Raw genomic sequence first — 27,172 nt, forward strand, 5'->3', positions numbered from 1 at the left:
GTACTCATTAATGAGTGAAGGATCAAAAGGTGGGACGGTGGCCAAGAAGCAATGGAGAATAAAAGTTTAGAAGGTTCCCCATCAGACCTAAAGTTAGTGGCTCACCCGAGAGCAAAGAGTAAAGTGTGGAAGTACTTTGGGTTTGATACCAATGCAGAAGGATGCATATTACAGTGGAAGAAGATCTACTGCCGTATTTGCATGGCACAGATTGCCTATTCGGGAAATACATCCAACCTTTCCTACCACCTTGAGAAAAACCACCCTGATGAATTCTGTGAGTTTGTGAAAAGTAACACTGAGCAAATGAGGGAAGCCTTTGCCACAGCATTTTCAAAAATCAAGCCGGAGTCATCGCAGCAGGTTGTTCAAGATAGCCTCATCATGAAGACCTACCAGAACTACGAAAACAAAAAACATCAGGAACTGACATCTGCAGTCATCAGCTTAATTTGCGAGGGCATGTATCCAGCCTCCATTGTTGATGAACCTACCTTCAAGGCCCTCTTGAGAACAGCGGATCCCAGGTATGAACTTCCAAGCCGGAAGTACTTCTGTACAAAAGCAATTCCTGAAAAGTACAGTGCTATTAGAGAAATTGTGCTGAAAGAGCTCACTGAGGTTCTGTGGTGTGGCATATCCACAGACATGTGGAGGAGTGAAAACCAGAACAGGTCATATGTAACTGTGGCAGTTCACTTTCTCAGCAGCGGTCCTGCCAACTGCCTGGCTGTGAACTCACGGTGTTTGAAAACATTCGAAGTACCAGAGGATAACACTGCAGAGACCATTACAAGAGTCCTTTACGAAACATTCATTGAGTGGGGGATCAATACAAAAGTCTTTGGTGCTACAACAGATTACAGTAAAGACATTGTAAAAGCTTGCTCTCTCTTAGATATTCCCGTACAGATGCCTTGTTTGGGCCACTCTTTTAACGCAGGAATACAACAAGCTTTTCAGCTCCCCAAACTGTGCAACCTTCTTGCCAGGTGCCGAAAGCTGGTGGAGTATTTTCAGCAGTCTACGGTTGCAATGTACATGCTGAGTGAAAAGCAGAAGCAGCAAAATATTCTCCACTGCATGCTGGTAAGTGACCGTGTTTCCTGGTGGGGAAGCACGCTTGCTATGCTGCAGCGCCTCAAGGAGCAGCAGTTTGTCATTGCAGCTGTTCTCGTGGAGGACAGCAACAACCACCACCTCATGCTGGAATCCAGTGAGTGGAATACAATCGAAGGGCTGGTGGAGCTGCTCCAGCCTTTCAAGCAGGTTGCAGAGATGATGTCTGCTTCAAAGTACCCGACGATAAGTATGGTGAAGCCACTTCTCCACATGCTTCTGAATACCACTCTGAACATCAAAGAGAACGATTTGAAAGAAATCAGCATGGCAAAGGAGGTGATTGCTAAAGAGTTGTCAACCACCTACCAGCACACACCGGAGATAGACATGTTTCTCAATGTTGCAACTTTCTTGGATCCCCGCTACAAAAAACTACCTTTTCTTTCAGCCTTTGAGAGGCAGCAAGTGGAAAACAGAGTGGTGGAAGAAGCAAAAAGCCTGCTGGAGAAAGTAAAAGAAAATAGTTTTAGAACTGAGGAGAAATTCTTCACTGTTTCTGAAGAGCCCCCTATGAAAAAAATCATCATCTCCTCTACTCCTCCTCCTACCAGTGTCATCAACAACATGCTCGCAGAGATCTTTTGCCAGACAGGAGGCGTGGAAGACCAGGAGGAATGGCATGCTCAAATCCTTGAGGAATTGAGCAACTTCAAGTCACAAAAGGTCCTCGGTTTGAATGAAGACCCGTTGAAGTGGTGGTCTGACAGATTAGCACTGTTTCCAGTTTTACCAAAGGTTCTTCAAAAATACTGGTGTATTCTGGCCACAAGGGTCTTCCCTGAACGCCTTTTTGGTTCTTCTGCTAATGTTGTGAGTGCAAAGAGAAACCGGTTAGCCCCGGCTCATGTGGATGAGCAGATCTTTTTGTATGAAAACAGTCGCAATGGGTCTGAGGCAGAACCGGAGGACGAAGATGAAGGAGAGTGGGGTTTGGAACAGGAACAGATCTTTAATTTAAATGACTCGGTAAACATAAACAACAGTTTCTTTAATATTCGAGACAGTGGGTTTGTTTAACAGAACTGCTGCGGTACATTTAATGACAAAGAAAAGAGGTATTTGTCTTAAGTTACCAAAAATTCTTCTGTTTTATGCTATGAATGCTGTAAATATTGAACAGTTGTAACAAACTTGATTTACCTTCCACTGTCTGTGTTTTTCCCACTGTCTTAAAACATGAATGACTTGTGATCAAACAGCACTGAAATGAATGAGGAAATAAATTCTACAAAGACCGTGGTTTCTGACTGTGGCCCCGATTTCAGAAAGCACTTATCCGTGTGCTTCCTTTCCACTTGTTTCAGTGGAAAGCACATGCTTATGTGCTTTCTATCATAAAACTATTTTCCTGAATTAGGACCTTGAGGAAGTTTTTTAAATTTATGCCTCCATTTGCAAATCCTGTATGACACAGGATGCTAGCTTTAAATTTTGGATTTTAAAATATTTTTAAAATCCATACATCTGAGCAGTGAATATTTTTAGAATATATTGTTGCTATGGAATGAAAAAAGATCTTGAGCCTGATTTTCACTACCTCATGTCTTTGGTCTGGTCTATGCTAGTAAAGTTCAGTTGGTACAATTATGTTGGTTAGGGAACTGATGTGTTATTATTTTAACTGATACTGTGCTGGCATAGGCTGTAGTGTGGATGCATTTATACCAGGATAATTTATTTTCCTTTCCACTGCAGTGTAAATGGTATAAACACCTATATTGCCGTGTCCACGTTAGTCCAGTTTTACCATTTGACTGCAGCTAAATGGCAACATTGTTTTGTTTTGTTTTGCTTTGTGTCTAAGCAAGACCTGATTGTAGTCTCTTGTGCTTTTGCAAAGTGGGAACCAAGTGTGGGGTCGAGGCAGTGTTGTGTTACCTTTGCCTTGTGCTGATGCCATGGCTGATACCACATGGTGTGTAGCAGGCAAGGCATCAGCCCTTTGGTGAGGGAGAGAGGGCAGGGAGACGTCTACAGGCCACGGGTCTAATGGTTTGTCTGTGTTAGAAAATCCTTAGCCTCCTCATTTAATGGGGACTTTGCCCAGGGGAGCTAGAAAATTTTGTTGGCAAGAAAAGCAAAATAAAAAGCTTTACTATTATGTAAATATATTTAAAAGAAGGGGACCCTCCATTTCCTCACATGTACTTAGTGACTCTTTAATATTGTTTTTTTTGTTATGTTAGCACTTAAAAACTTTTTTCACCTGTCTCTTTAATTCAGTTTGTAGAGTGGACTTCAGTCCTGTCCAGTCTAATCTTTGAGTACTGTTTTTGATTAGTTGTGTATTGTAACTACTCCCTTTGTGTCTCCAAGCATAAGTGTTTTAAGCCCTTTTGAGAACTTGACAAACAAGAAAAAAGAAAGGAAAGCAACCTGAGGACCCCCCCCCCCCCCCCCCCCCATCTCTTTTGAAATACTACAGGTCATAAACAGGATCAGAGTTCACTCTAGACACAAAGTAGGATGAACTAGTTTTTTTTCCCGAGGTGCAGTGGAGGACTCCTAGCATTTTCCGCTTACAGTCAAAGTTTGTCTGGGGTTTTATTTCTGCTATTGGTGTCTCACCTCCCTTTCCCACCTCGGTGTTAGTCTACGACTATGTTGAGCAGTATGTGTCTTGTTACTGTTCTGGAGGAAAAAAGTTGGTGTTTTTTTATCATGATGGCACCTGTGGACATTGGGTTGTAAAAAGAGCACAGACAGCAGGAACATGCAAAAATGGGAACAGTGATGGAATTTAATCTATTGCCAGATGGTTTGTTTATGGTTTGGTTTAATAGTTTTTGGAAGTTTGAGGCCTCTGTGTTCTTTGTATGTGGTGGGAAGGGATGGGTGAGTGAGGAAAAAGGACAGAGATGAGGCTGAAGGAACAGTGAAGTAAGTAATTGAAACTACATAAGCAAAACTGTTTAAGCCTGGGAAAAATGCAATTAGCAAGTGGTGTGGCCTGTGTTTGGCTGCTAGTAAGCCTGGGGTTTCACTTTCCAGACCCCTGAAAACTGATTTGCGCTTGTACAAAGTACATGCACCGTGCATCCTGTTGAATGTTGCTACTCTCCATGTCCACTGAAGAGGTGTATATGTTTGCCCAAGGTGCAAAACACAGGCTTGGCCTAAAATTCCACAATTATGTAGGCTATCTGGGAGGGCAACAAAATAAAATTATGGAAGGAAGTGAGATATCTTGAGCTCCTGTGACACCCCAGCAGTCTGCCAGGAAGAGCTCTTGGTTTTTGTGGTCATCACGTGCAGCAGCTGTTACCACCACTGCAAGCCCTCCCTCCAGGGCCTGCACAAATGCTGGTGTGAAGTGTGTGGATCTTGTCTTACATGAGCATAATTTAAAGCTGTGCCCTCACAATCAAGGCAAAGCCCAGAGTACCTTTGGTCTGCACATTTCCTTCCCCTGGCAGCATTTTATCCATCTTCATCCTCCTAGGGCTGAACATAAACAGTGACGCTTACCAGGAGTTTTACTGAGATCAGTGCAATGCACTACTCTCTTCCTTCCAGCTTCTTTTTATTTTTTGGTATCCAAAATAAAATTGTAGTTGGTTCAATTGATGTGTCTCAGCATTCTTTGAAAAAAAGGAAAAGAAAAGAAAAAAAAAAGGAGCAAAACCATTGTTAGTCTTACCCATTGTCTGTGAGATTTTTTTATTTAATGTTCTAAGCCTGGAATATTGTCAAATAAACCAGAAAAATAAGTTAGTTACTAGATAATTTGTCTGATGTGTGGTCATATCTGCAGCACTTTATGACTTTGAACTCTTCCGCAATAGGGGGAGGTTGTATTCTAAGGACTTAAAGCTATGCATTTATTTTCCTTTTGATCCTGTAAGTTATTTTTAAAAAATGCTGTACAAATCTTTTGGATTAAAAAAAAAATGAGGATGAAAAATGTTGGAAGTTTAGATGGTTTCTCTCACTTAAATATGTGTGGTGTTTTTCATTTATTGTTAAGATTTTCTGTTGTTCTGTTGGGAGGAGAAGGAAAATTGCAGAGTTGTTTTAAATATTACTACAACTTGAGTTAGTCCTCATGTTTCTGCCAAGAGTGGGCCCAGAACAGTTTCCCAGCTATGCTATTAAGTCAACTTAATGTTTTTGCTTCTTGACAACTTCTTTGAACCCACAGCCTAATGTTTCCTTTTCTCTTCAGTACAGCAGAGACATCTTTTTAGAGGGGCAGTAGAGGAACAAACTTCAGCTTTTGAGTACTTTTCATGCTGAAAAAGTAAATTTTTGAGCAGGTTCTCAAAGAATGTACTCTGTGTCAAAAGAATTGCCCTTGTCACCAAGTAGGTATTGCCAATTCAGGATTAAAACTCAGTGGACTAGGTGACGGGTTTTGGGGTAACAGTATAACTGAAGGGAGTTTTGGGTTTCTGACCAACTCTTGCATGTTTTTCACCTCCCTCTACCATCAGGGAATATGTGAAGACAAAGAGAAAAGCCTGAACCATACTGAAGTTGAAAAGGTGAATTTTTCCAGCAAACATTGTCTGAAGTGCTTTGATTTAAAGGAGGGCAATAAAGTTCTGTATTATTTATGGAAAGGGTGTATGGTTTTAAGTTTCTATTGCAGCAGTCAGTTAGATTAATTTCAAGCATTTTCTTTAACCAATGTCATGGTGTCCAATTAGCTTTACAGGAGCATTTGTAAGCAGGCAGAAATATTAAAAGCAAAAGAAACACAAATTGGTTATTTGTAATATTTTATAGGACTTCTGAAAACTTCAAAGGGATGTGTAGTTCTTGATTTTTGTCCATGTTAAAAAAGGAGGTTGCCTGAGGACATTATTTCAGAAGGAGGGGAAATGCATGTATATGAACACAGAAGTAGTGTATTTTACATACTCCGTGACAACTGAGAAAGGAAGCTTTCTGCTGGAAAAATTACATTTTAGTGTCTGCACACCATCCTCCTTTCCACAGTCTCCATTTCTGAGTGTCCTTCTGAAGATCTGATGATCCTGGTACTGGTGGTGTTACCTAGTCTAGACTGCCTTTTTAGCTCTGCTGAAAGGACCCTCGTGATCTCTTAAGTTTTGTGGCGTTTTGTTTCCCTTTGGACCAGACTGTGGTCTGTCTTGCCTTATCTTCTCCAAATTAATGTTCTGCTAAATTCAAAACATTTTTAGGGAACATGGGGAAATTGCGGAAATTGGCTTTGCCTTTTTAGTAACATTTGATGCTGTAGAGGGAATTTGAAGATACAGCTTCATTTTATGTCTGCCTTAAGAGCACATTGCTAAAGCATGCCTTAATGATATTATTTAAACTGTAATTTCAAAACATCTCTGCAGTTTTAGTTGATAATTCTGTTGTTTTTAAATACAAAAGAATTTCCTTTAGACGAAACAGCAAAAATCAATTAAATAATTAAATATATTTTTTTTTTGCTGTTGCTGCAGTGCCCTTTCAGTGCTTCTGCAGTTGGGTTAAAATGCCACAAGGGAATTCAGTTTAGCATTAAAAAAATGGAAAAAATGAAAAACTAACCACTGTCTTTGAGCTTACCATGTGTTTAAAAAACACAATTGGATTTAAATATTTTTAAAAATCCAAAGGCTGTTGCAGCAACTATTTTCAAATAAGAGTCTCTCAGAATTTGGAATTGTTAAAATACTAATATTTTTGAGCATTTCTGCTGACATTTCCACACTGAATGGTATTGATTTCTCTTGCTTCCAGAAGATCACAGAAGTGGTGCTGCCATCTGCAGTGCTTTGAAATGATGATCAGATGTAACTTTCTTTTCCAGAGGTTTTGAAAAGACTATTACCTGCTACACATGTGTGCTGGTTTCCTTGCATCACAATTACTTATTTCCAGTGACTGCAGTTTGCCAAATCCTCTGTCCTGTCTTCTCTCCCTGGTCACACCTGGGCAGAATGCTGGGTGGAAGCATAGGGAGGCAAACTCCAGCTTCTCTTACAGAGAAACTTCTTTGAGAACAGATAAAATTCAACTTAAAAAGAGTTTAAACTAGGTTCATATTCCAGTCCATGGGGTCTACAGCACATATGCCATGGTGTGAAAAGGCAAAGCTGGTGCTTCCTCTCCCCTCAGTATTGTACACTGGGACACATGGCTCAATGGGACCAAAATTGCCTGGGTAAGGGGAATATGCTGGGGAATTGAGCTCAGCACAGCTGTGGAGCTACACTCGGAGCCAAAAGCATAATAAGCATGTCAGGGTAGAAATAGTTTCTGTGCTGCTTCCCTTAGATAGGGGTTTAAGGTAAATACCATAATAAGATATTGGTTTGTGCTCTAGGCTGAAGCTCTGCCTGGGAATTTTTGTGATTATTCAAATAGTCATGTATTTAATACTGACAGAAAAGAGTGTTCTGTGACATTTAAATAAATATTTTGTATAGACAGTGAAGCTTCCGTTTCTGTTTGATAGATATTTTGGGGTAACATTTATAGTGGTTTTCCTGGAATAAATGCCATGGTCAGAAGTACACCAAGATTCAGCTATCAGAACCAGTAGGGCAGTCCTGTTTGTAAGTAAAAGAGACAGGAGAGGATACTTCATTTGAAATAAGTGAGAAAAGTTGTCTTTTTTTAACACTCTCGGGAAGGAGATAATGAAAATGCATCTGTAAATGTTTGTGATAGCCTCATATTTTAGATATATCTGTAGAGAAGTAATCTCTTTGTTTTGCTTAGTTCACTGAAAATATGGCTGCATGTGTACATGATGTCGTGTTCAATAGTTGCAGAATAAGGTTATTTTAAAAAAGGCAGTTTCTTTGATTACATACAGTATTCTGTCTGTTCATTGTCCCCGAATATTTGCACTTAGGAATGAAAGATTCATTTTTTATTTCTCCAGTGGATACTGCTTTGCTTGTAAATTTGAGACATTTTATGTATCACTGTGTCTTTACAGACACTGCAATTGAAAGGGTTTCATTCTCCCTTTCTTTCTTTTTGCTTTTTTTGTTTGCTTTTTTTCTCGTGATTCATTAGTTAGGTTTACAGTGATAGGAATTTGCAGTCATAACAAGGAAGATGTCAAGTCAGCATCAGGAGAGCTCATGCCAGAAACATCCATATTGTGAATGTAGTGCTCCAAGGGAAACCTTCAACTTCTCAAATAGGACCTTCTGATGTGTGTGTGAGAGAAAAATTAAGTGCTTTTGCAAGCAATGTACAGTTTTGTGTCATGGGTGTTAGTGCAGTTTGGTGTGAGTTTGTGCTCTGGGATGCACTCAGTGGTTTGTCACCAAATACAAGTTTCTTGAGCACACAGCAGAACCTACATGAACAGAAGGCATTTAATAGCAAATGTGGAAAGTGCTTTACTTATGGGAACAGATAGGAAGTGTGTCCATCTAGGGAAAACACTGAAATTTTAACAGGATTCTCCCAATTCCTGTCCAAAAATCCTGATAGCATTTAAAAATGCTAAATGACTAACCTTCCTGTAGTCTGACATTTAAGAACGCTGTAAAACAATTGTTTTACACACTTCTTGGTGTTCACAAGCTGCTGGCAATGAGCTCCGTTAACTTCAAAAAACTTCTGCACTCCCAAATGGCCAGGGAGTAGTTCTCATTAATGAGGTATTGGAGAAGAGAGGAGATTAAAGCTCTTCTTGTGACCTGGCCTCCAGCCTGTGGGAATGTGGTCTGAAGGGACTGTTTCTGGATGATATTTGGACACATTGATCTGCATAGATAAACATTCACATGCAGTCCAAGAAATTGCCACATCAAAACTTTGTCTGGTCTGAAGGGAACAAGCACAGTGGTGAGAAAGCCAGTCTTGTGGATGGGTGGAGCATGTATCCTTTTGGTCCTTCATTCTAAGCCCCACTTTATTTCCTGTGCAGGAAGCAAGTACATTGGTGCTGCTCTTTGCTGTGTTATTTGCTGTGTGCTACTTGTATTCCAAGTGTAAGAATAGGAGAATGTGACCTGCATGTTTTCAAGCCTTGGTGAATGTAGGCAGAAGTTCACCTGCATTTCAGTTCATTATTTGCTGCCTGGTTTGAGTGAGCAGTGGGTTGAGGATAATATGGCATTTACCCCATGGTCTTGAGAATACAAGACTGGTGTTGCTGCTCAAAGATTCCTGTGTACCTGCTCAGAGAAGTGAAGTGAGAAAAGCACAACCTTGTGTGTGTTGTATCTGAAGATATGACTTAGTGCGCAAGTGGGCTTAAAGTGCTCACATGAACAAGTTCTGCTGTAGTCTTGCACACAAACCACCTTGTGCATGCTCTGTCCACACCACCCCACCTCCCCTTCATCAATGTTCACAAAGATTTCACAGTTCTTTTTAGAGAGATAAATTCAGAGATAATACATGAAACTGTTTGTCAGTTGTTAAGACCATTGCAATATGCTTTTTGTGCCTTTTTTGGCAATGCATTCTAGAGCTGATGGAAGATAACATTCTTATTTTATCCCAGAGACAGCTTTTCCCTGTAGTGAGGGGATCAGCTCAGTCCGCAAAGTTGATCTGTTGGCTGCACTTCTGCTTTTTCTCTAGGCTGTTTAGGAAAGTTGCTGTGCTCTGCAGAGGGAAAATCAAATTCCTCCAGAGTGTTTTCCCTGTGTTTTTGTGTTGCTGGGGCTGCTTTCTGGTCTGCACATGCCTAAAGGAAGGGGATGGGCCATGACTTTTGCCATGATTTTGCTTCTTCTCTGAGCTGACTGGCCACCCTAGAAGAAGATTGTGCAGAAGGTGACACTGCTGGGTGATAAGTTTGCAAACACCAGGACTACAAAAGGATTTGTTCATTTTATATTTAGGCTAAGATTAAAATGATACAAAATGCAGCATTAAAAGAAGTCTGCCGAGTCTACGCACTGACTCATTGACTTAGGTGTCTAAATACAGATTTAGGGGCCTTATCTCCAAAAGAAATCCATTTTGCATGCTCTGCCTTCTGACTCTCTAAAAATGCTAGCAACACAAGTGTGTCGCTTTTAATATCTTTCAAATAATGATATTTTGGGGTGGATTGTATATGAAATGCAAACCACAATTTTTTATTTTACATGTGTTTATTTTGTTTTCCATTGTGCTTCAAAGGTTAGTATTTATAGAATTATTGTGTCTAAAAAAGCTATTGGAACACTTCAAGTCCCAAATGTAGGTAAGCTTCAGAAGTAAGAGAAATATTCTCCCCAATAATTCATAAGCTGGAAGGCTTAAGTAGTCTGTTGTTGGAAGAGGCAATTGTAACTGCATTTTGCCCAAATATGACAAAAGGTGAAGTGTAAATATTTACATTTTTAGGTAAAATTCTGAGTAAAAGGCTTAAATGTAAACACCTCATTTTGTGCCCTTACCTGCATCATAGCAATACAGAACCAGACTCATGGTTATATTCAAGTTATATAGTATGGTTATATCCAAGGGTACAAGTGAACGCACAACCCTCTTTTATTTAGTCATTATTCTGCTTGTGGGGTGTTTCAGTTTCAATGATTTAGTCACAACAAGCATAAAATCAACACTTCCAGCAGATGTGAATGAGCATTTCTATGGCATGGATCTTCCTTTCTCTGTAAACAGGAACTACTCTCCTTTGTTAACATAGAACAGAGGAAAGGAGGCAAATGGGGCTACACTATTATAGGTGGAAGGTTGGGCGTTTACTTTTTGCTCATGCAGCTGAAGCAGTGATGGATTTCAGAGCCAAGTGATGGATTCCATCTGTGCATTTGGATCTAATGATGGGCAGATGGTATCTTTGCAAAGGATATATGGTCTTTGTCTTCAAGTCAGCACTCTGCCAAGCAATGTCTGGTTGTGCAAATTTGAGCTTCTGCAGTCTCTTAATGTCTGCAGTTTTGGGGCTATTTGGCCTAAGATCTTCTTGTTTAGGTTATAGAGCAAACTCTGTTAGCTGTATCATCTCTGGTGCTAATGATGAGATGCTGCAACTCAAGAAAAGGGGCTAGGAAATGTCACTGTTCCTTTACATCATAAAAAGAGTGGTTTAACCAAATTCCACTCAGCCACGCTTCAGCTGAAGGCACTGGAGGTTGTAGAAACTCAGCTGAAGAATGCAAGAGCTTTACCAGCAGGGCAGTTGAGTGGATTAAGGTCTTGAGTCATGCAGGACCTTGTGTGGACTCCACCTGTGAGTCTGCCTGTGTAGGACAAGTTGCACAACCTTGTGCAACAACCTTGTCTTGTTTGGTTTAGATGTGAGTGCTGAAGCAGCCTGCAAACACTTTGCATGGCTGAAAGGCAGGTGGAAGTAGTGGACCCCATGATGTTATATTTAGAGATATTTTTGTAGTAGCTAAGTAATAAGTTAGTTTTCTTAGATAATGTAGGTACTGTCCCACCACAGATGCTTTACTTGGAGCTCCCTTGCACAGTGCTGGAGTACTGAAGTTCCATGGGTACCGATGTGTGATTCTTGATACAACTCAGCTGTGGTAAAACTTTTAATACATTGAACAAATGCATTTTTAGGAAATACTTCAATACCCATGTCACTAAGATTATGTATGCCTTGCCTTACAGACAGAGCAATGATCAAAATTTGTGCAGTTAAGAGTAAAAAATGTTGTATATCCACACACATACGCAGTCCTCTCTTTGCAGAAACTGTCGCCTGCCAGTTTCAAGTTTTCTATCCTCAAAGTTTCTAAATTACAGATGTCATTACAGACAGTGATTTTGGGTTTGTGGCTTTGTCATACTGTATGAATTACTGCATTAAAGCTGCAGATGTGGAATAAAACAAGATTCAAATGGGCATATTGCCATCAAGGAAAGAAAATATTTGAGATCTGCAGTTCCCAAAGCAGATAACCAAAAAACCAAGGAAGTTTTGTTTCACATCAGGATTGCTTTTAAGAAAAAACAAAGTGACATAGTTTTGTAATAATATAATGTAGTTTGTTTTCATTTAATCATATCTGTGCTCTGCTAGGAGAGCTTTGATACTTCACAGAACATTAATTGGGCACGAAAATTACATCCTTCATCCTACCCGAAATATCTTCTGAGTTGTGTATAGCTGAGTTAGAGTGCTTGGCTCTAATACATTTCTGCTTTTTGTTGTGTGCCTCTTTTCTCTCAGAGTGTACTTTCTGGGTCATGGACATTTTGCTGTCTGGGGGAATGTCTAACCTTGATTGCTAACATTGCTCAATATTTTAAATTATCCTGGAGAGGTAAAGAAAAAAAGGAAAGTTGGACCAAAACAATTCACTGAACTTGTTTCTGAAGGAGGAGTTTGAGGGAACAGTTAAAACCTTTCTTTTTCTACTTGTTGACACACTGATAACACTGGTAGCATGGTTGATGTAACTAAACACCTGGCAAACTCCACACCAAGTTACCCTCTGGCATGAACTTCACTGGCATAAGGAAACAAAGTCACACCAGATCAAAGCAAAGCCCTGCCACCTCCTGACCTCGCATCTCATGATGGTGTTTCTCTTCTGTACAAACCAGAGAAACTGAAGTTAATGAATCTTATGACTGTTCAATGAATTTGATTAAGCTTTTAATCTGCTATGCTGTGGGCAAGGGTTTGATTGCCAGCTCTGGCTGCCCAGGTGCAATGTGCTGTAGTGGGAGGCAGGTGTTGCTCCATGTTAGCCATTTGTTAGCCAAAACTGCTGATTAGGGCTCCAAGGCCATGTTCTTACAAAGCCAACCCACAAGGTGTACTCTGTTCTAGAAACGTATTTTTAAAACAGAAATATGTAGTTCTGTATAACAGTATTTTTAACAAGCATGTCAACCAGTCCCAACTAAGGAAATTAGAGGACTTGGAGTCAGACCTCATTCTTTAAAAAAAGTTCAGTGGTACCATTGCAAATGGCTTATGAAATCTGCAAGTCTAAGAATTACACAGAATGAAAGGACTTCATAAACAAAACGTTACTGGCACTATACTTTCTGCAGACCAGGACTGAATCAATGATGAAGCTTGTAATTTTTTTATTGTATATATCCCAGTGAACAGAGTGCCTGCAGAGCAATAACTTGTCTTTCTGGCAATTGGATATAACCTAGAACTAACTAGACAACTAACTGGAAATGGGACATTTGTGCTATGAAACTGTTCTTATAGCTGAGGTACAAGGACTTGGACATATTTTTCCAAAATAACATCTTGTTAATGAATAAAGTCATTCAGGTGAATGCAGATATCACCTAGTCTGCTGGCTGGAGTGTTCTCACTTTAATTAAGACCACTACCTATGTATGCCAGTCTTGTGCATTCTTAGCTGGAATTGCTGCATTTCACAGTGTATAATTTTAAAATTAGTGGGAAAAAGGTCAAGAAATGCAAAACCCATGTTCTCTTGATGATGCTGTATTTCCTAATTATATGATACAGATATTTGAAGAGCAACTTAACTTGAGTCAGAAGCAAGTGTCAAGATCTGCAAATGCTGCCATTAGTAGTGCTTAGTAGGTGCTAGCACATGGCTGCTTGGAGGGGGAGATGCTGAGTCTTTTCTGCCCAGTCTCTGGCATGTTTAACTACAAAAAGGACTGAGTAAATAAAGGGCTGCCAAAGCGCTGTGCTCCCTAGAGAAATGTCACTGCTGTCGAAGGAGTGTAGGTGATGTCATCCTGGTGAGTTGTTCTGGATGTCCCTCTTTGTTCTGACAGTGTTCCCATGTGCCTCACGTTTGACTGCAACTATTGTTTTTTAACTTGAACTCTTCTCTCCTCCAGGATAAACCTTCAGGGAGTTGGCTGTGGTGGTGTACTCCTTGCTGGGCAAAGCACTCCCCTGTAAAGTTACCACAAAGATTAGCAGGGCAGCATTTGCAGAACAGTTTATTCACTAAGATAATGTTTTTTATTTCCCCAAGCTAAACAGGGAATGCTCCTAACTGCCTGAAGCAGAGTTTGGGCTTTGCTGAGACAGGAGCACTGGCCACAGACTGCATGAGGACACAGATATGTTGGCCCGATGTCTTAGCATACCTTGGGAGGGTGGTAGTGCTGTGGCTGAAATGAAGGTGGTGTGACCTTCAGCATTGCTGGACTTTCTGTGTGGATAGTTGCAAAGCTTCAAGTGCAATAACAAAAGAAATGCTGATGTAAGGGCTACAGAAGCTGCTGGTGCAGCTTTCAGAGTTGGCAGGGGCTCACTATTCTCTTCTTGCAAGAAACTGTTCTCCTTTTACCTTCTATATCACCAGGATTTTTTTCTGGGAGAGGTGCTAACTGGTGGCAAGGCCCCACCAGAGAACTGAGTGTGAGTGGGCTGGCTGTTTACAACAGGGGAGATGGAAATGTACAGCCGGAGTCTGGCATAGAAATTGCATTTTAGGGTCATATCCTTCAAGTCACCTAGAAGTCAGTGCACAGTGTAACGCATGTGTTTCAAATGCCTTGCATATTTATGGAAAAAGGCCTAGACACAAAAGTATTGGAAACAGCAAAGATCTGCCAAACAAGCCAGTGCAAGCTCTTAGGCTTTTATTCATCAAGTTCTTTTTTTTTCCCCTCCCCTTGATATGTTTACATTGCTACGTTCCTTTATGCTTCTTAAAAAGAAAGCTTCATTCAAATTATTTTAATTATTTACCACCCAGCAGAAGTTAAACACAGCTATAACTTTTTTGCTGTTGAGTGTGAGGTGGAACAAAAGTGCTATCTATTGGCTTAAAGTCATAGGGTCATTTAGGTTGGAAGAGACCTACAAGATCATCAAGTCCAAACATAAACCCAGCACCACCATGTTTACCAGCAAACCATGTCTCTAAGTGCCACATCTCCATGTTTTTTGAATAATTGGCTGGACATCCTCTTCCAGTGCCTTCACTATTTCAGTGAAGAAACTGTTCCTAATATGTAATCTAAGCCTCCCCTGGCAAAATGTGAGGCCATTTTATTTGGTCCTGTCACTGTTACCTGGTTAGACCTACCTTTGAGAAGTAGTTCCAGATATCAGCTTTACTGGAAACTGATGATCAGCTTGGCATGATGAAATAGGACTATAAGATCTGTTATAGTAAAGAAAGTGTTTTCGGTTTTTTTATTCTCAGAAAAGAGAAAGGAGTCATGTCTTGAAAAATATTGCACACCAAATTAGCTGTTGCAGAGCCATAACATTTGAGCTAAATCCTCTGGTCAGGTGGAAAAAAAAAAATCAGGCGTGAAGCCTGTTTATGCTACCAGTGATGCCTGAAAAGTGCTGGTAGTTTTGGCTGAAGTCCTGAGAAGGGCTGACAGGGTGCACTATGATATATCTGCATGTTTCAACACCTGGTTGAAGAGTGAGGTTGTAAAGTGGCTCTGCAGAAGGGCCAGCATAATTCCCTTCTTAGAAGCAGAATGGTTAGAAGATGTTCGTCAACACAAATGCATATTTCTATATGAAAGGAGCTAATCCCTTAAAATTTTGACAAGATATTTATAGAAGATAATTAAATGTAGGAACAAAAATAGGATGTTTGTGTCATACTCCTGGAGCATTATCAATAATGAGACTTGTATTGTGAGTAGTTGCACACTTCTTCAAAGGAGCATGTGATGCTTTCTAATTGAAATATTAATAGCAGATAATGACACTGTGGAATGATGGCTGCTTAAATGGAAACATACCTTAACAGCTTTTAATCTGTGTGGTAACTGCATATTAAAAATCTTTGACAATTTTGATGAAGAGCAATTATAGAGCATGCACAATAGCTGTTCTTCTAAGTTAACGAATTCCCTAAATGTCATGAATCTGCAGTAGATTAATTGGCTATAAAATTTCATGCAAAATTAAGTTTTTCACTGAAGAATAAAAACATTAATTAAAAAAAATCAAAACAGTTAGCTGTCTTTATTGCAAAGTAGTTGTTTTCCTGTGAAAAGTTCAGTGCATATTTTATGAGGAACAAGAAAGATGAAAATAGAAAGAAAATCCATGAGTGTGAGATCACTCCAAGATGTGTTGAAAAAAAGGATTTTGAAAACAAATGAGTTTTTTCTTAGTAAAGGACTGTTATGAGACAATTAGGAAATTTCAGATGTAGTATAGTCTAGACTTTTCTGTATTTGCAGATTCATACTCCATTTGAAACCCCTGAGCTGCTTGTATTATCAAAGAAGAGAAAAATGAATGAAATTCCATATTTGGAACACAAATGTTGTAGCTGTCTTGAAGACAAAATATGTGCATGCTCTTTGTACTTTGTCATTCCAAGTTAGACCTGATTTTTAAGTAGTTTTGAGTACAAAATTGAGCTCCATCCAGAGGCTCAGGGGGCTTCAGTAAAACTATCTTAAAAATATATAAACTAAAAACCCCACAAAGTTCCATCAGGGATTTCACCTGCTGGAGGTTGGGTGGTGGCCTGGGAGGGTGGCAGCAGAGGTTGGGCAGCCTGGTGCAGCTAGGACAAAAAGCTCGGGCACTGCCCTGCGGAGGCAGCACCTCTGGGGCTGTGCAGCTCTGAGTGTCCCCTCACTGGCTTGCTCTGCCCCCAGACAGGCCACATGAGCTCTGCTCTCCCTGGGGCCACTGCTTTGGGCTGTACACCAAGAGGCACCTCTAGGAGTGACAATCCACAGACAGCTGCTGCCCCTGCCCCAGCTCTTCACCAGGTGCCAGCCAGACGAAGACATAAATGTGCTGGCCAGGGGTAGGTTTGAAGGATGTGGAAGCAGGGCAGAGAGGGAGAGGAAAGGTTGTTGAGACTATTTTCCGTGTTTTTATTAAGTCAGTAGCATGTGTTTAATCTCACATTAGTGTCAATGCTGTAATGGCTTCTGATTGGCTTCAAAAATTTTTAATAATATGGAAATGTGCTTTTTAGCATTTTGTATTTTAAGAAATTGCAGATATCTCAGGGAAATTTTTAATACTGATTGGTTTATGTGCTATGTTTCCTGTTAACTAGATTTTCCCCAATATTCTCTAATCACCTTGTACCTCTCTTCCTGATTCTAATTACTGGAGCTTTGTATATGATAACAAGCACTTCAGTTCACAAGTGATTGCAGTGTTTTGAAGTGAACTACTCCAGAAACTTTCAATTACCTTTTAAATTCTGTATACCAACTCGTGACTTCTGCTTACTTATTTGATGGAAATACTGCCACCCTGAAGCCGTGGGAAGCAGAGGAGACTGTTTAAGTGGAGGCAGAGCATTCTTGTTGGCTGGAAGAGGCAGATCAGAATGTGACCTTCAGCTGGATGCTCTTAAGCTTGATTACGATATGGAAATTACATTCTCTGTCTCTGGGAAGGGAGGAGATGCAGTTTAAACTATGCTTAATGATCTTTCCAATGTTTTTTTCCTTCACACACATACACCCCTCACATTCCCAGAATATAATATAATATAATATAGTAAGAAAATATTTAAAGAATTGACTTTCCCAATGTATTGGTTGCCCAACTGTATCTCTCCATCTGTGCTGCGAGCAAGATGGAATGATTAATTCAATCTTTTAATAGCATGTGGTCAGAATAAGAGATGTTGGAATTCACAAGCAGTAGAAGTAGAAGCTGTAAAGATGATATTGGGTATTGTGATACAATATATCCTGTACTACCTAGGAATACGATGATACAGTCAATACTGTCTTGAAAATAAAAATTAAAATATTTTGTCTTTTGAAAGGTATAGATCATAATGCAAATTATAAATTGGTTTCTGTTGTCTTTTTAATTCTTCTGATGAGATGCTAAAATGCAGGTGGCAATATTTTGCTTTTGGTTTGGATTTCCAGTTTGGCCATAAGTAGATCAGTCTTTCCAGTTTGATCATAAGTAACAAGATCACTCTTTTCTTCAGTTTCTGCATATGAAAGTGCTGATGAATCATACAATCATCAAATCGTTTAGGCTGGAAAATTCCACAACATTTAACCCACTCTGCCAAGTCTGTGACCAAACCATGTCCCTAAGTGCCACATCTACATGTTGTTTAAATACCTGCAGGGGTGGTGACTCAACCACCACCCTGGACAGTCTGTTCAAATGTTTGATAACCCTTTCAGGGAAGAAATTTTTTCCTAGTATCAGATCTAAACCTCCTGTGGCACAGCTTAAGGCCATTTCCTCTTGTCACTTATTACATGGGAGAAAAGATATACCCTCTCCTTGCTAAAACATAGATAAGATATACCCTCTCCTTGCTTTCAGGTAGTTATAGAAAGCAATAAGGTCACCCCTGAGCCTCCATTCCCCCAGGATAAGCACCCCCAGCCCCCTCAGCTGCTCTACATCCAACTTGTGCTCCAGACTCTTCACCAGCTTCATTGCCCTTACCTGGACATGCTTGTCATGAGGGGCTCAGAACCAAACCAGGATTCGAGGTGTGGCCTCCTCAGTGCTGAGCACAGGGGGACAATGGTGCTGCTGGCCACACTATTGCTGATACAGGCCAGGATGCTCATGGGCCTTCTTGGCCGGCTGGACACACATTGGCTCATGTTCAGATGCTGTCAGCCAGAAGCACAAGGTCTTTTTCCACTGGGCAGCATTCCAGCCGCTCTAACCCTAGCCTGTAGCACTGCATGGGGTTGTTGTGATCCAAACTCGGGATCTAGAAGCTGGCCTTTTTGAATCTCGTACCCTTTCAATCCCCATCAATCCAGCTGGTCAAGCTCTCACTATGTAGAGCCTTTCTGCTCTCCATCAGTTTGACACTCCTGCCCAACTTGGTGTCATCTGAAAACTGGCTGAAGGTGCACTCGATCACTTCATCTGGACCATTGATAAAGATGTTAAACAGGGCTGATGCCAATCCTGAGCCCTGAGGAACCTCACTTGTTACCTACCGGCTCCATTCACCACCACACTCTCTCCATGGCCATCCAGCCAGGATTTTACACAGCAAGCAGTATGTCTGTCTGAGTCATGAGCAGCCAGTTTCTCTAGGAGTGCTGAGTTTCAGCAGAAGCTGAATATCTGACTTTCCACATTTTCTGAGTTTTGGGCACTTAAAATGTTCCCCAGACTTGAAGGTTTATGATGGAATCTTTCTTCCATGCAAGGTGTGGGGACTTGCCTGCTTAGGTTTATTTCTACAGTATTTGGGATCAAATCAAGAATATTAGCTGTGCTTTTCTTCTTCTTTTTCTACTCTTCTCTTTCTCCTCCTTCTCCTCCAATTTCCTTTTTCCTTTTACTTTTCTTTTTTTTTTTTCCTTTTCTTTACTCTGTGAAATAACCATCATTTACAGTTTTCTGATATGAGGTTTCTGCTTTGCAGTCAGTTATGACATTTACTCAGTCTGTAATGGTGTGACAGCAGCATCATGCTTTGCTGGTTCATATTTTCTTCAGCATTTCAAACTCACTGCCATTACCCTGGTTTTTGGTCAATACTGTAACCCAAATGCTAATTTTTCATAGTTAGACATGAAATTTTAAAACCTTAAGAATTCTGTGCACATTTCATGCAGATAACTGTCAAGTTTTTTGAGATATATGGGATGTGGTCTTTCCTAGGGAAGACATTTTCTGAGATTACTCACATTTCATTTTGGTTTCTTTGGTTAATTTCATTTATGGCTTCTTCACTGGATTTCTGAACATGATTTGGAGAAATCTACATTTATTTTGGACTTCAGTGAGCAGGAAAAGTGTCTTTAAATGTCAAATGTTTGTTTACAATGAAACTTTCACTGTAGGGAAATAGCACTTGGAAATAGGGAGTTGCACTTGGGAAGGTTTTTGTATGCTCGGGGGTATGTCTGAGAGCAAGGACTTGAAATAGTTTCCTACATCCTGAGGGATGTAAAGCCTTGTCAGATGCAGCTGTTCGGGAAATCGTGGAGCCTAGACAATCTTCAGTTCCTGGTAGAGAATGAAAAAATAATTCTAATGCCTCAAACTTTTGCAGGATGGGAAAATGCATTCTGCAGCTACTAGACTATGCAGAGCTATTTCCATTGCCCCTATTTAAATATCCTAGGATAAGCTTCTCTTTTTCATCTCTCATTTCACAAGAGGAAAAAAGTATAATTACATGGTGACATGACTTGAAAAGCATTGGGAAGTTTTACATAAAATGACATTGCCCAAGGTATTGCAGAATTACAGTTGCCCAGAGGGAGGGAGTATGGGAATAAGCATCAGTAAATCTGTTCAAAAGATAATCAGAAGCTTCGTCTTGATTTAAAGATACACCTGTATATAACTTCCCTATCTTTAGTGTGACTGGAGTGAAAGAGAAGAAAGCCAAAGAGTAGACTTAATAGGTAAATATATAAAAGGAATGAAAGATAAGCAGAGCAGAGAATACAAATGGAAAAATCTCCTTTTCTATACTTGTGATAGTATTTTCCCATGTAAAAAATGATATGGGTAAATGGAGCCTTTAAATATATGCATAGGTAGGGAGGATTAATTTTTTATTGGAGCTAGCTAGCATCATGTTTCTTCTCATGATATTTCTAACAAATCCAGTAATCTTTCATATGCAGACTGTGTTTGTGCAATGCAGTGAAAGGAATTAGTGAGATTTCTTCATATTATTGCAACAACCATTCTGCACTTATTTCAGAAAACCCAAGGTTATATTTTTGTGAATTGCCTTTTATGACTGAGGCTGAGGCTGCTCACGTATGGATCACTGTCATTGAGCTGAGTTAGTGCCATGCCTTGTTAGTGACAGTGCTACCCCCACACCTCTCCAGTCCAGCCTCATGGCAGCAGAGCCCTCCCTCCCAAGCCAAGGCAGTGTTTCATGGCCTCATCCAAGTCCCCAGCTGGCATCTGTCCCAACACAAAATGATTGCACAGTGAAGCAAAACATGCCATGTGTGGGGTAATGTCAGTGGGTAGTCAGGTGCCAGATATTTTTGCACAAGTTTGTCAAATGTACTATCAACCTTTATCTGAAATAATTCTTAAGACTAGTGTTTCTCCAGAAAAATGAACAAACAAACACTGGCTTAAGCCAGGAATAGCAAGAAAGTGTAAGACAAGAACTAGTGTGTGATGGCAAGAGTTGCTTGATGTCTGTTAGAAACTTGCAGAGTCATAATTTCACTAATATAATTTGTACTTGTAAGGCAACTTTTCCATCTCTTGATTCCTTCTCTATCACTCTATGCCCCTCCCAGGGATCAAATGCTCTCCTTTTCTACACATTTGGTTGGGAACTTTACTCCCAAGAGCGGGTTGTGGGCAAACTTGAATTCCTTATTAATTTTTAGCAGATTTTAATGCTGCAGTGTGGTATTTTCCATATAACTGATTTGTATAATGGTGCATTCAATCTATCTATTTGGCACTCATAAAAAATATAAAATTCAAATCTCTTATCTTCAGATTAATTTTGGCAAAAGGAACAAAGTACTCAGGAATGACAAACATGGCCAGAAGTGAGATTCAGGACTTGGGAACTGCACCCTCTCATCTGCTTTTGCTTTCTTTTACCTTAGGGCAGCTCCATATTTGTTAGGATCAAATTTCCTAATATCTCTGTCAAAATCAGCCTGAACTTGTATTGAAAAAAGCTCATATATATGCTTCACCAAACCGTTTTTCAATGCAGCCTTATTTCCCATTGTCTGAGAGAAAGACAATTCTGAAATGTCAAGACAAATTCCCAAATTAAAAGTCCTCTTTGGTTTTCTCCATTCTCATCCTCCTCTTTCTTGGAGAAGAGGTGGCAACATCCAGCTTTTTTGGTGTGTATGATCAATGATCCTGATGCATAAGGTTTCCTGGAGGAAGATGTTCTTCACACACAGAGTGAAGACAGCATAAATCAGTTTGGAAAATTACCATCTATATAATTTTTGAAAACTCCAACTATCTTTTTCTCCATTCAGCCTTTCTGCCAAGTCTAGCAGCATCACAGAGTCCAAGACTAACAGTGCTGAACATCCTATTAGACAAATAAAGCAAAAGCACTCAGGCTCCAGTAGAAAGATGTATGAAAATGCATCTTCCTTTGGCTCTTGTAACCAGGCAGGACTTCTTCACTTGCAAACACACCTGTCATATGTCCTGAAAAACAGGGCATTGAAAATACATGTGCAAGTGGAGAGGAAATATTTTTTTTTTTTATTACTTTGGCAATAGCTGTTACTTACTTTTCTAGCAGTCTGTGGATCAGTGCCTTGACTCACCCCATCAAACCATGGTTGATTTGCACCTGTAAGTAGCAGTGCCAGTGTCCTCAGTGGGGTCCTTTTTTGGCTTTGAGGACAATATCACCATGCAGAGATTTATGATTGAGGTGTATTTAATTGCTTAGAGCTGCATCTCTTTCTCCTAAATACCTAGAGGTGGGGGGAAGGTGAAGAGAGGGAAAAGGGGAATTTAGCTCTTGAAGATGACCTCATCTTGACCAAAAAACTTCTTCCTGTGTATTATTTGAAAGTCTAGCACTTCCTTCTGCTTCCCCTTCCACACCCTGCTTTCCACACATGCTTCTCCCTTTATCTGCATTTATGCTGTCTTTCCAAGAATCACTAGAAGAAATGCAGATAGGTGTGTCATGCAAATTAAATTTTTAGTGTAGCTTTCCACTCCCCTTCCCACTGTTAGAGAGATGTCTTTTGACAAGTCTTGTATTTTTGAATGCAAAAAACTCTTGCTCTGAACAGCTGCCTTATTTAGGGTATGGTTATTTTTCTTTAGTAAAAAATATTTCTTTCAGGACTGTAATGCTGGCATCATAACTTTAATCTTATTATTGCACCAGTTAATATTATATATTTTCTAATATGTGGGGGTTTTTTTAACCATAGTTAGGTCTTGCTGTGGATACTCATGCTCCAAACTTGTGATATTGGACTCTAATAATACCTGTTGCTCTCTAATACTCCAGAGTGTGTTCATGAGTTGAAAAAACAAGAGGAAAATGAGCTGTTCTGCTCATTTGCAGTATGACTTCTGCATGTGTTAAATGAGATATCTAGGAACAAGTACTGTAATGGATTTTGGGAGCTTGCATCTCAGCCTGCTGTGAAGGGGTTGTCATCTTGCCTGCAAATTTTATCACTTCATCCCTGTAAGCAAGCTGGCATGCTTATCGAAAAGCTAAACAAATGTCATAGATTTAAGCAGCCTTAAGTTTGGTTGTTTTTTTAAAGTTGTTTTCATTGGTGATTAAAAAAACCACATAAGTCTGGCTCAGCAGATGTTTGCTGCTAACTCTGAAGAAATGTCACTTGTTCCTGTGTTGACAATGTCAGGAAGGGGTGAGTAAACAGGTTATCTCCTTAGCTGGCTGAGCACTCTGCTTCTCTAGTAGGCATATCTGCCAGCTCCTCTCCTTTTGTGTCATTTGCTGCCTTGCTGCACTTTGCCCATTTGTCCAGGCTTTCTGGATGTGCCTTGGCTGGAGTTACAACACTGGTTGGGTTCCCATGTGTTCAGACAGCCCAGACAAATTTCTGCTGCTGGGTGGGACCTCTGCTGTGTTGTGGAAATGTCCACTTCATGGGGCACAGGCTGAGTGTGCATTCCCCTGAAATACAGGGATGGAACTTCTGTGAGCTTCTAGAACTGGTGAGTTGCTGTTTGCTGTTTCACTGGCATGCAGCATTTCAGGCTCTGTGTGTGTCTTGCACATTGGTTAAACAAGAAACTTATGTGTGCTGGGCTTTTGCTGTGCTTTTGTGAGCAGTTGTTACCAGTCAGATTCCCTGTCAGTGCCTGCGTGGGAGCCTTATTAAATTAGGTCTTCCCCTGGCTGCTGAAATCCTTACAGCCTGCTGTTCCACTAAGAGCATCTTGAGATACCTATGAGCTTGTAGGGCAAAGGACACATTTCCATGGTTTGGTTTCTCCTGCTGTTCTGGTTCTTCAACACCTTTCTCTTCCCATGAGTAACTCCAGGGCCAGCCTCTCTGATACCTCCATTTCCTCATGATTCTTAACAAAAGCTGGGAGGCTTGTTGCCTGTCTGATGCAAAATTCCAGCTGTGTTTGGAGACAAATGCTGTCCCTGGACAGATAAGTCTCCCTTACACAATGCATCCAGCCATCCAAGGTACATTGGACCCGTTGGCCGTGTGCCTGTGGACCTTCATGTGTGCATGCCACATGTTCATCAGCAGAAGGCCCGATGGCCTCAGCTGCTGAAACCAGCAGGATGCCTTTTCACAGAAGGACTAGTCAGGCTGGTTGCCACCTACCTGCTTTCCAGCCTTAAAGGCCTCCAATCTTGATTGCGTATTGATGTTCATTAGGAAAGTGATTGGAAGCAGAAAAGGTTTTGGCGTGCAAATTTGGAAGACAATTTGCATTAGAAAAATCATTTGTGCAGGCTTAGGACACGCTTGAGGCACACACAGTTTGACTAGCTTATCTGTCAGGATTTGAGTACCTAAATTGTCTCCTGTTGGGATAGTCCTGGAATGACGTTTGAATCCAGACCCTGTTTGTCTGGTTTCTGCCAAACTAGAATTTTACGGAGATGTTTCTGTAAGGCACACAAAAAAAGCTGTTCCTAAAATCTGCATGGGTTCCCCAGCAGTTTACTGATTGCCTCTCAGGTGGAAAATTAATTATTTTTCTACATCTGCTTAATGGCTATTATCTCAATATCACCACAGTATAAATCAGAGAAAAAGAGTCAGAAAATTTTGCAATAGGAAAACTACTCAATAATTCTGTGGTACACTGAGCTATATGATTTCTTTAATCCATCTAGAAGAACTTGATCGTGCCTTGTCCTGTGGTGTTAGATGAGGACTGGAAATTACAGTTTGCCTTCTTTTCTCACTCAGTGTTGCTATACAGGAATGGCTCCAAACTTGGATCTTGTTATTCAGTCATGGAATTAAATATTCATTGTTAGTTCTTTTTATTTTGTTTCCATCTGTGCTTCTGCCAGTTACCTTCAGGCCTAATATTTGCATGTAAATTATTAAGTTATAGGAGGAATGAAAAAAACCCAAAAAACTGTTGAGATTTGTCTGTAGGGATCCCTTCAGCACAAATACCACCAAAGTTCCTGCACTATGTGGCCAGTTTGCAAGGTGCAGGCGGGTCCCAGCATGGCACCTCACAGGTGGACACTGACCAACTTTTTTGGATGCCTTCAGCTGTGCTCAAATCTTGCCTGATAAGTACAAGTTACTGATTTGGACAATCTAAATTCTACCCTTGGCCTTCAAGATCTTAAAAAGAATGATAATGAGGAAATTAATAGAAAGAAATTATATTTTAATATCCATATGACACATAATGTGCCACAACGCAGATACTGGATTAGTAAGGTAGGAGATGGAACTTTGTAAAAATTTGATGCAATTTGATTTAAATAAGCTTTAATACTTTTTTCTTCTTTTTTCCCTTGGCCTCAAGCACAACGTACTGTAAAGTTTTCAGAATACCAAAGCAAGCTATTCTCAAGGGAAGCTCTTCTGAGATTTGCATTGTCCATGTTCACATGATGTCTTTTTGAAAAAAAAAAAAAAAAAGAAAAAGTTTAATGCTTTTGTTTTGATTTGGCTACTTCAATGACCCTCATCCCTGCTCCAGGGCTGCGATTTTGCTGGCAGGAAATGGCCATTGCTATGGAACTGGTCATTGATATGGGTCTGCAGACTGTCTTATTTCTCTGTGGTTTTGGCAGTTGCAGGGGCATCCTGACAGCCCTGCTTTAGAGTCCCTTGAAAAATTAGTATTTTTTTAATTACAGAATTGCCTTACATTCTTTGTAGTATTGAATTTGTGTGAGGATATCTATGTACTTGGGATTTATTCCTGATTAAGGACAAGTATATTTAAAAGGAAAATATTTTTAAATAGCTTCATCTTAGGACATAATAAATCTGCATTATTTTCCTGTTTTAGGGTTATCCACTTGCAAGGTAAACAGGCTTATGTCATCCTGATACGTTGGAACACAGGCAGAACCTGCAGCTTGAGAGAAGCTTCTCTCAGCCGCGGGTGTGATAAAGAACCACCTAAGGACTGCAGGCTGGTTTCTTTGAACACAAAGGGAAATTAACAGCTACTGCTTGGTCAGGGGATTTCATTAGCACTGGGCTGTACTGTTCTCATGTCCCACGGAGATACTACTGGCATTATTCCTCTGAACTTGAGATCAGTATCTACCTCCTTACCAGGAGCAGAGGGAGAGAGAGAACTGGGGTGGTTTAAAGGAGTTGCAAGGAGTGCCAGAGGGAACCTCATGGGCATTGCAAAGCCAGTGGGGCTCCACTGCCTCTGCCTGGGGGGCTGTGAGGCTCCAGCTGCACTCAGCTCAACCTCTCACACAAAATAAACTAGTATCTGCTGAAAAACCACGCTGAGCCCAGGTCTGCTTTGAAAATTTCATACTGAGTTTCATCATTGAAGTGGTGTTTTAACACTGAAAGTTGGGTGTACTGCAAATTCCACATGAAGCTGGAGTTCTGTAGGGAGCAGGGCACTAATAAACTGCCTTTCACTGGAGATGCCCCTGGATATATATACACAGAGCCTGTATTTGATCTTGGCCACTTTTGTTGAAATAAATATTAGCTGTGAATCATTTAAATGGAGATTAATTTTACATTAAGACATCTAACTTAATGGAAACGGTACATATTTTTAAAATTAATAACAATTAAGAATTAATTGAGGAGTTTGTTTTTATCCTGTCCCTCTCTCCTCCCCAGTGTATTTCAGATCTTCTCTTTGCATTTCCCACTTTGACTGAAGTGAGTGAATAGACTAAGTTTTGCCATGCAGTGTTGTGTCTATACAAAACCGTGTTATGTGGAAGCTGTACCTACTGGAAATAAAACAGATAATAACCCCTTATCTGTGTGTCTGTAGCCCTCATTTCTCCCTCCCTGTGTGCTTTCTTAGGTTCTTGGAGCTAGTTGCTACAAGCAGACCTGTTTTAAACCTCTCTGTAATATAGGATTGCACAGAATGCATTTTTACAGGGGAGCCCTTAAGTGGCCATTAGGACCAAAAAATTGTCCTTTTCTTTGCACCATGGACAGGATAGGACTGGACCTCTTCTTTCATCTCTTAAATCGTGTTCTCTGCTAAGAACCACTTCATCACATCTCTGCTAAGAATCACCTGTTAACTCTTTGCTCTTCTGACTTTCCACTTTCACTTCATGTCATTGCCCCTTTCCCAGTCCTGACTTCTTTTTCTCTTTTTCTTTCATTAATT

General features: G+C 40.3%; 2 protein-coding genes across 7 annotated transcripts in view; both read left to right on the forward strand.

Moving 5' to 3' along the window:
- Positions 1 to 26,806, forward strand: part of ZBED1 (zinc finger BED-type containing 1) — a 75,470-nt gene extending 48,664 nt beyond the window's left edge. For all 3 annotated transcript variants that reach the window (XM_085582000.1, XM_021546632.3, XM_021546633.3), the window contains exon 2: positions 1 to 26,806. In XM_085582000.1, coding sequence (XP_085438126.1) covers positions 52 to 2,139 — 2,088 coding nt within the window. In that variant the 5' untranslated portion in view covers positions 1 to 51 and the 3' untranslated portion in view covers positions 2,140 to 26,806.
- DHRSX (dehydrogenase/reductase X-linked) overlaps positions 1 to 27,172 on the forward strand; it is a 160,549-nt gene that overhangs the window by 7,017 nt on the left and 126,360 nt on the right. The window lies entirely within an intron of this gene.

This window comes from Lonchura striata, chromosome 1, assembly GCF_050655825.1.
Source record: "Lonchura striata isolate lonStrDom1 chromosome 1, ASM5065582v1, whole genome shotgun sequence".
Lineage (NCBI taxonomy): Eukaryota > Metazoa > Chordata > Aves > Passeriformes > Estrildidae > Lonchura > Lonchura striata.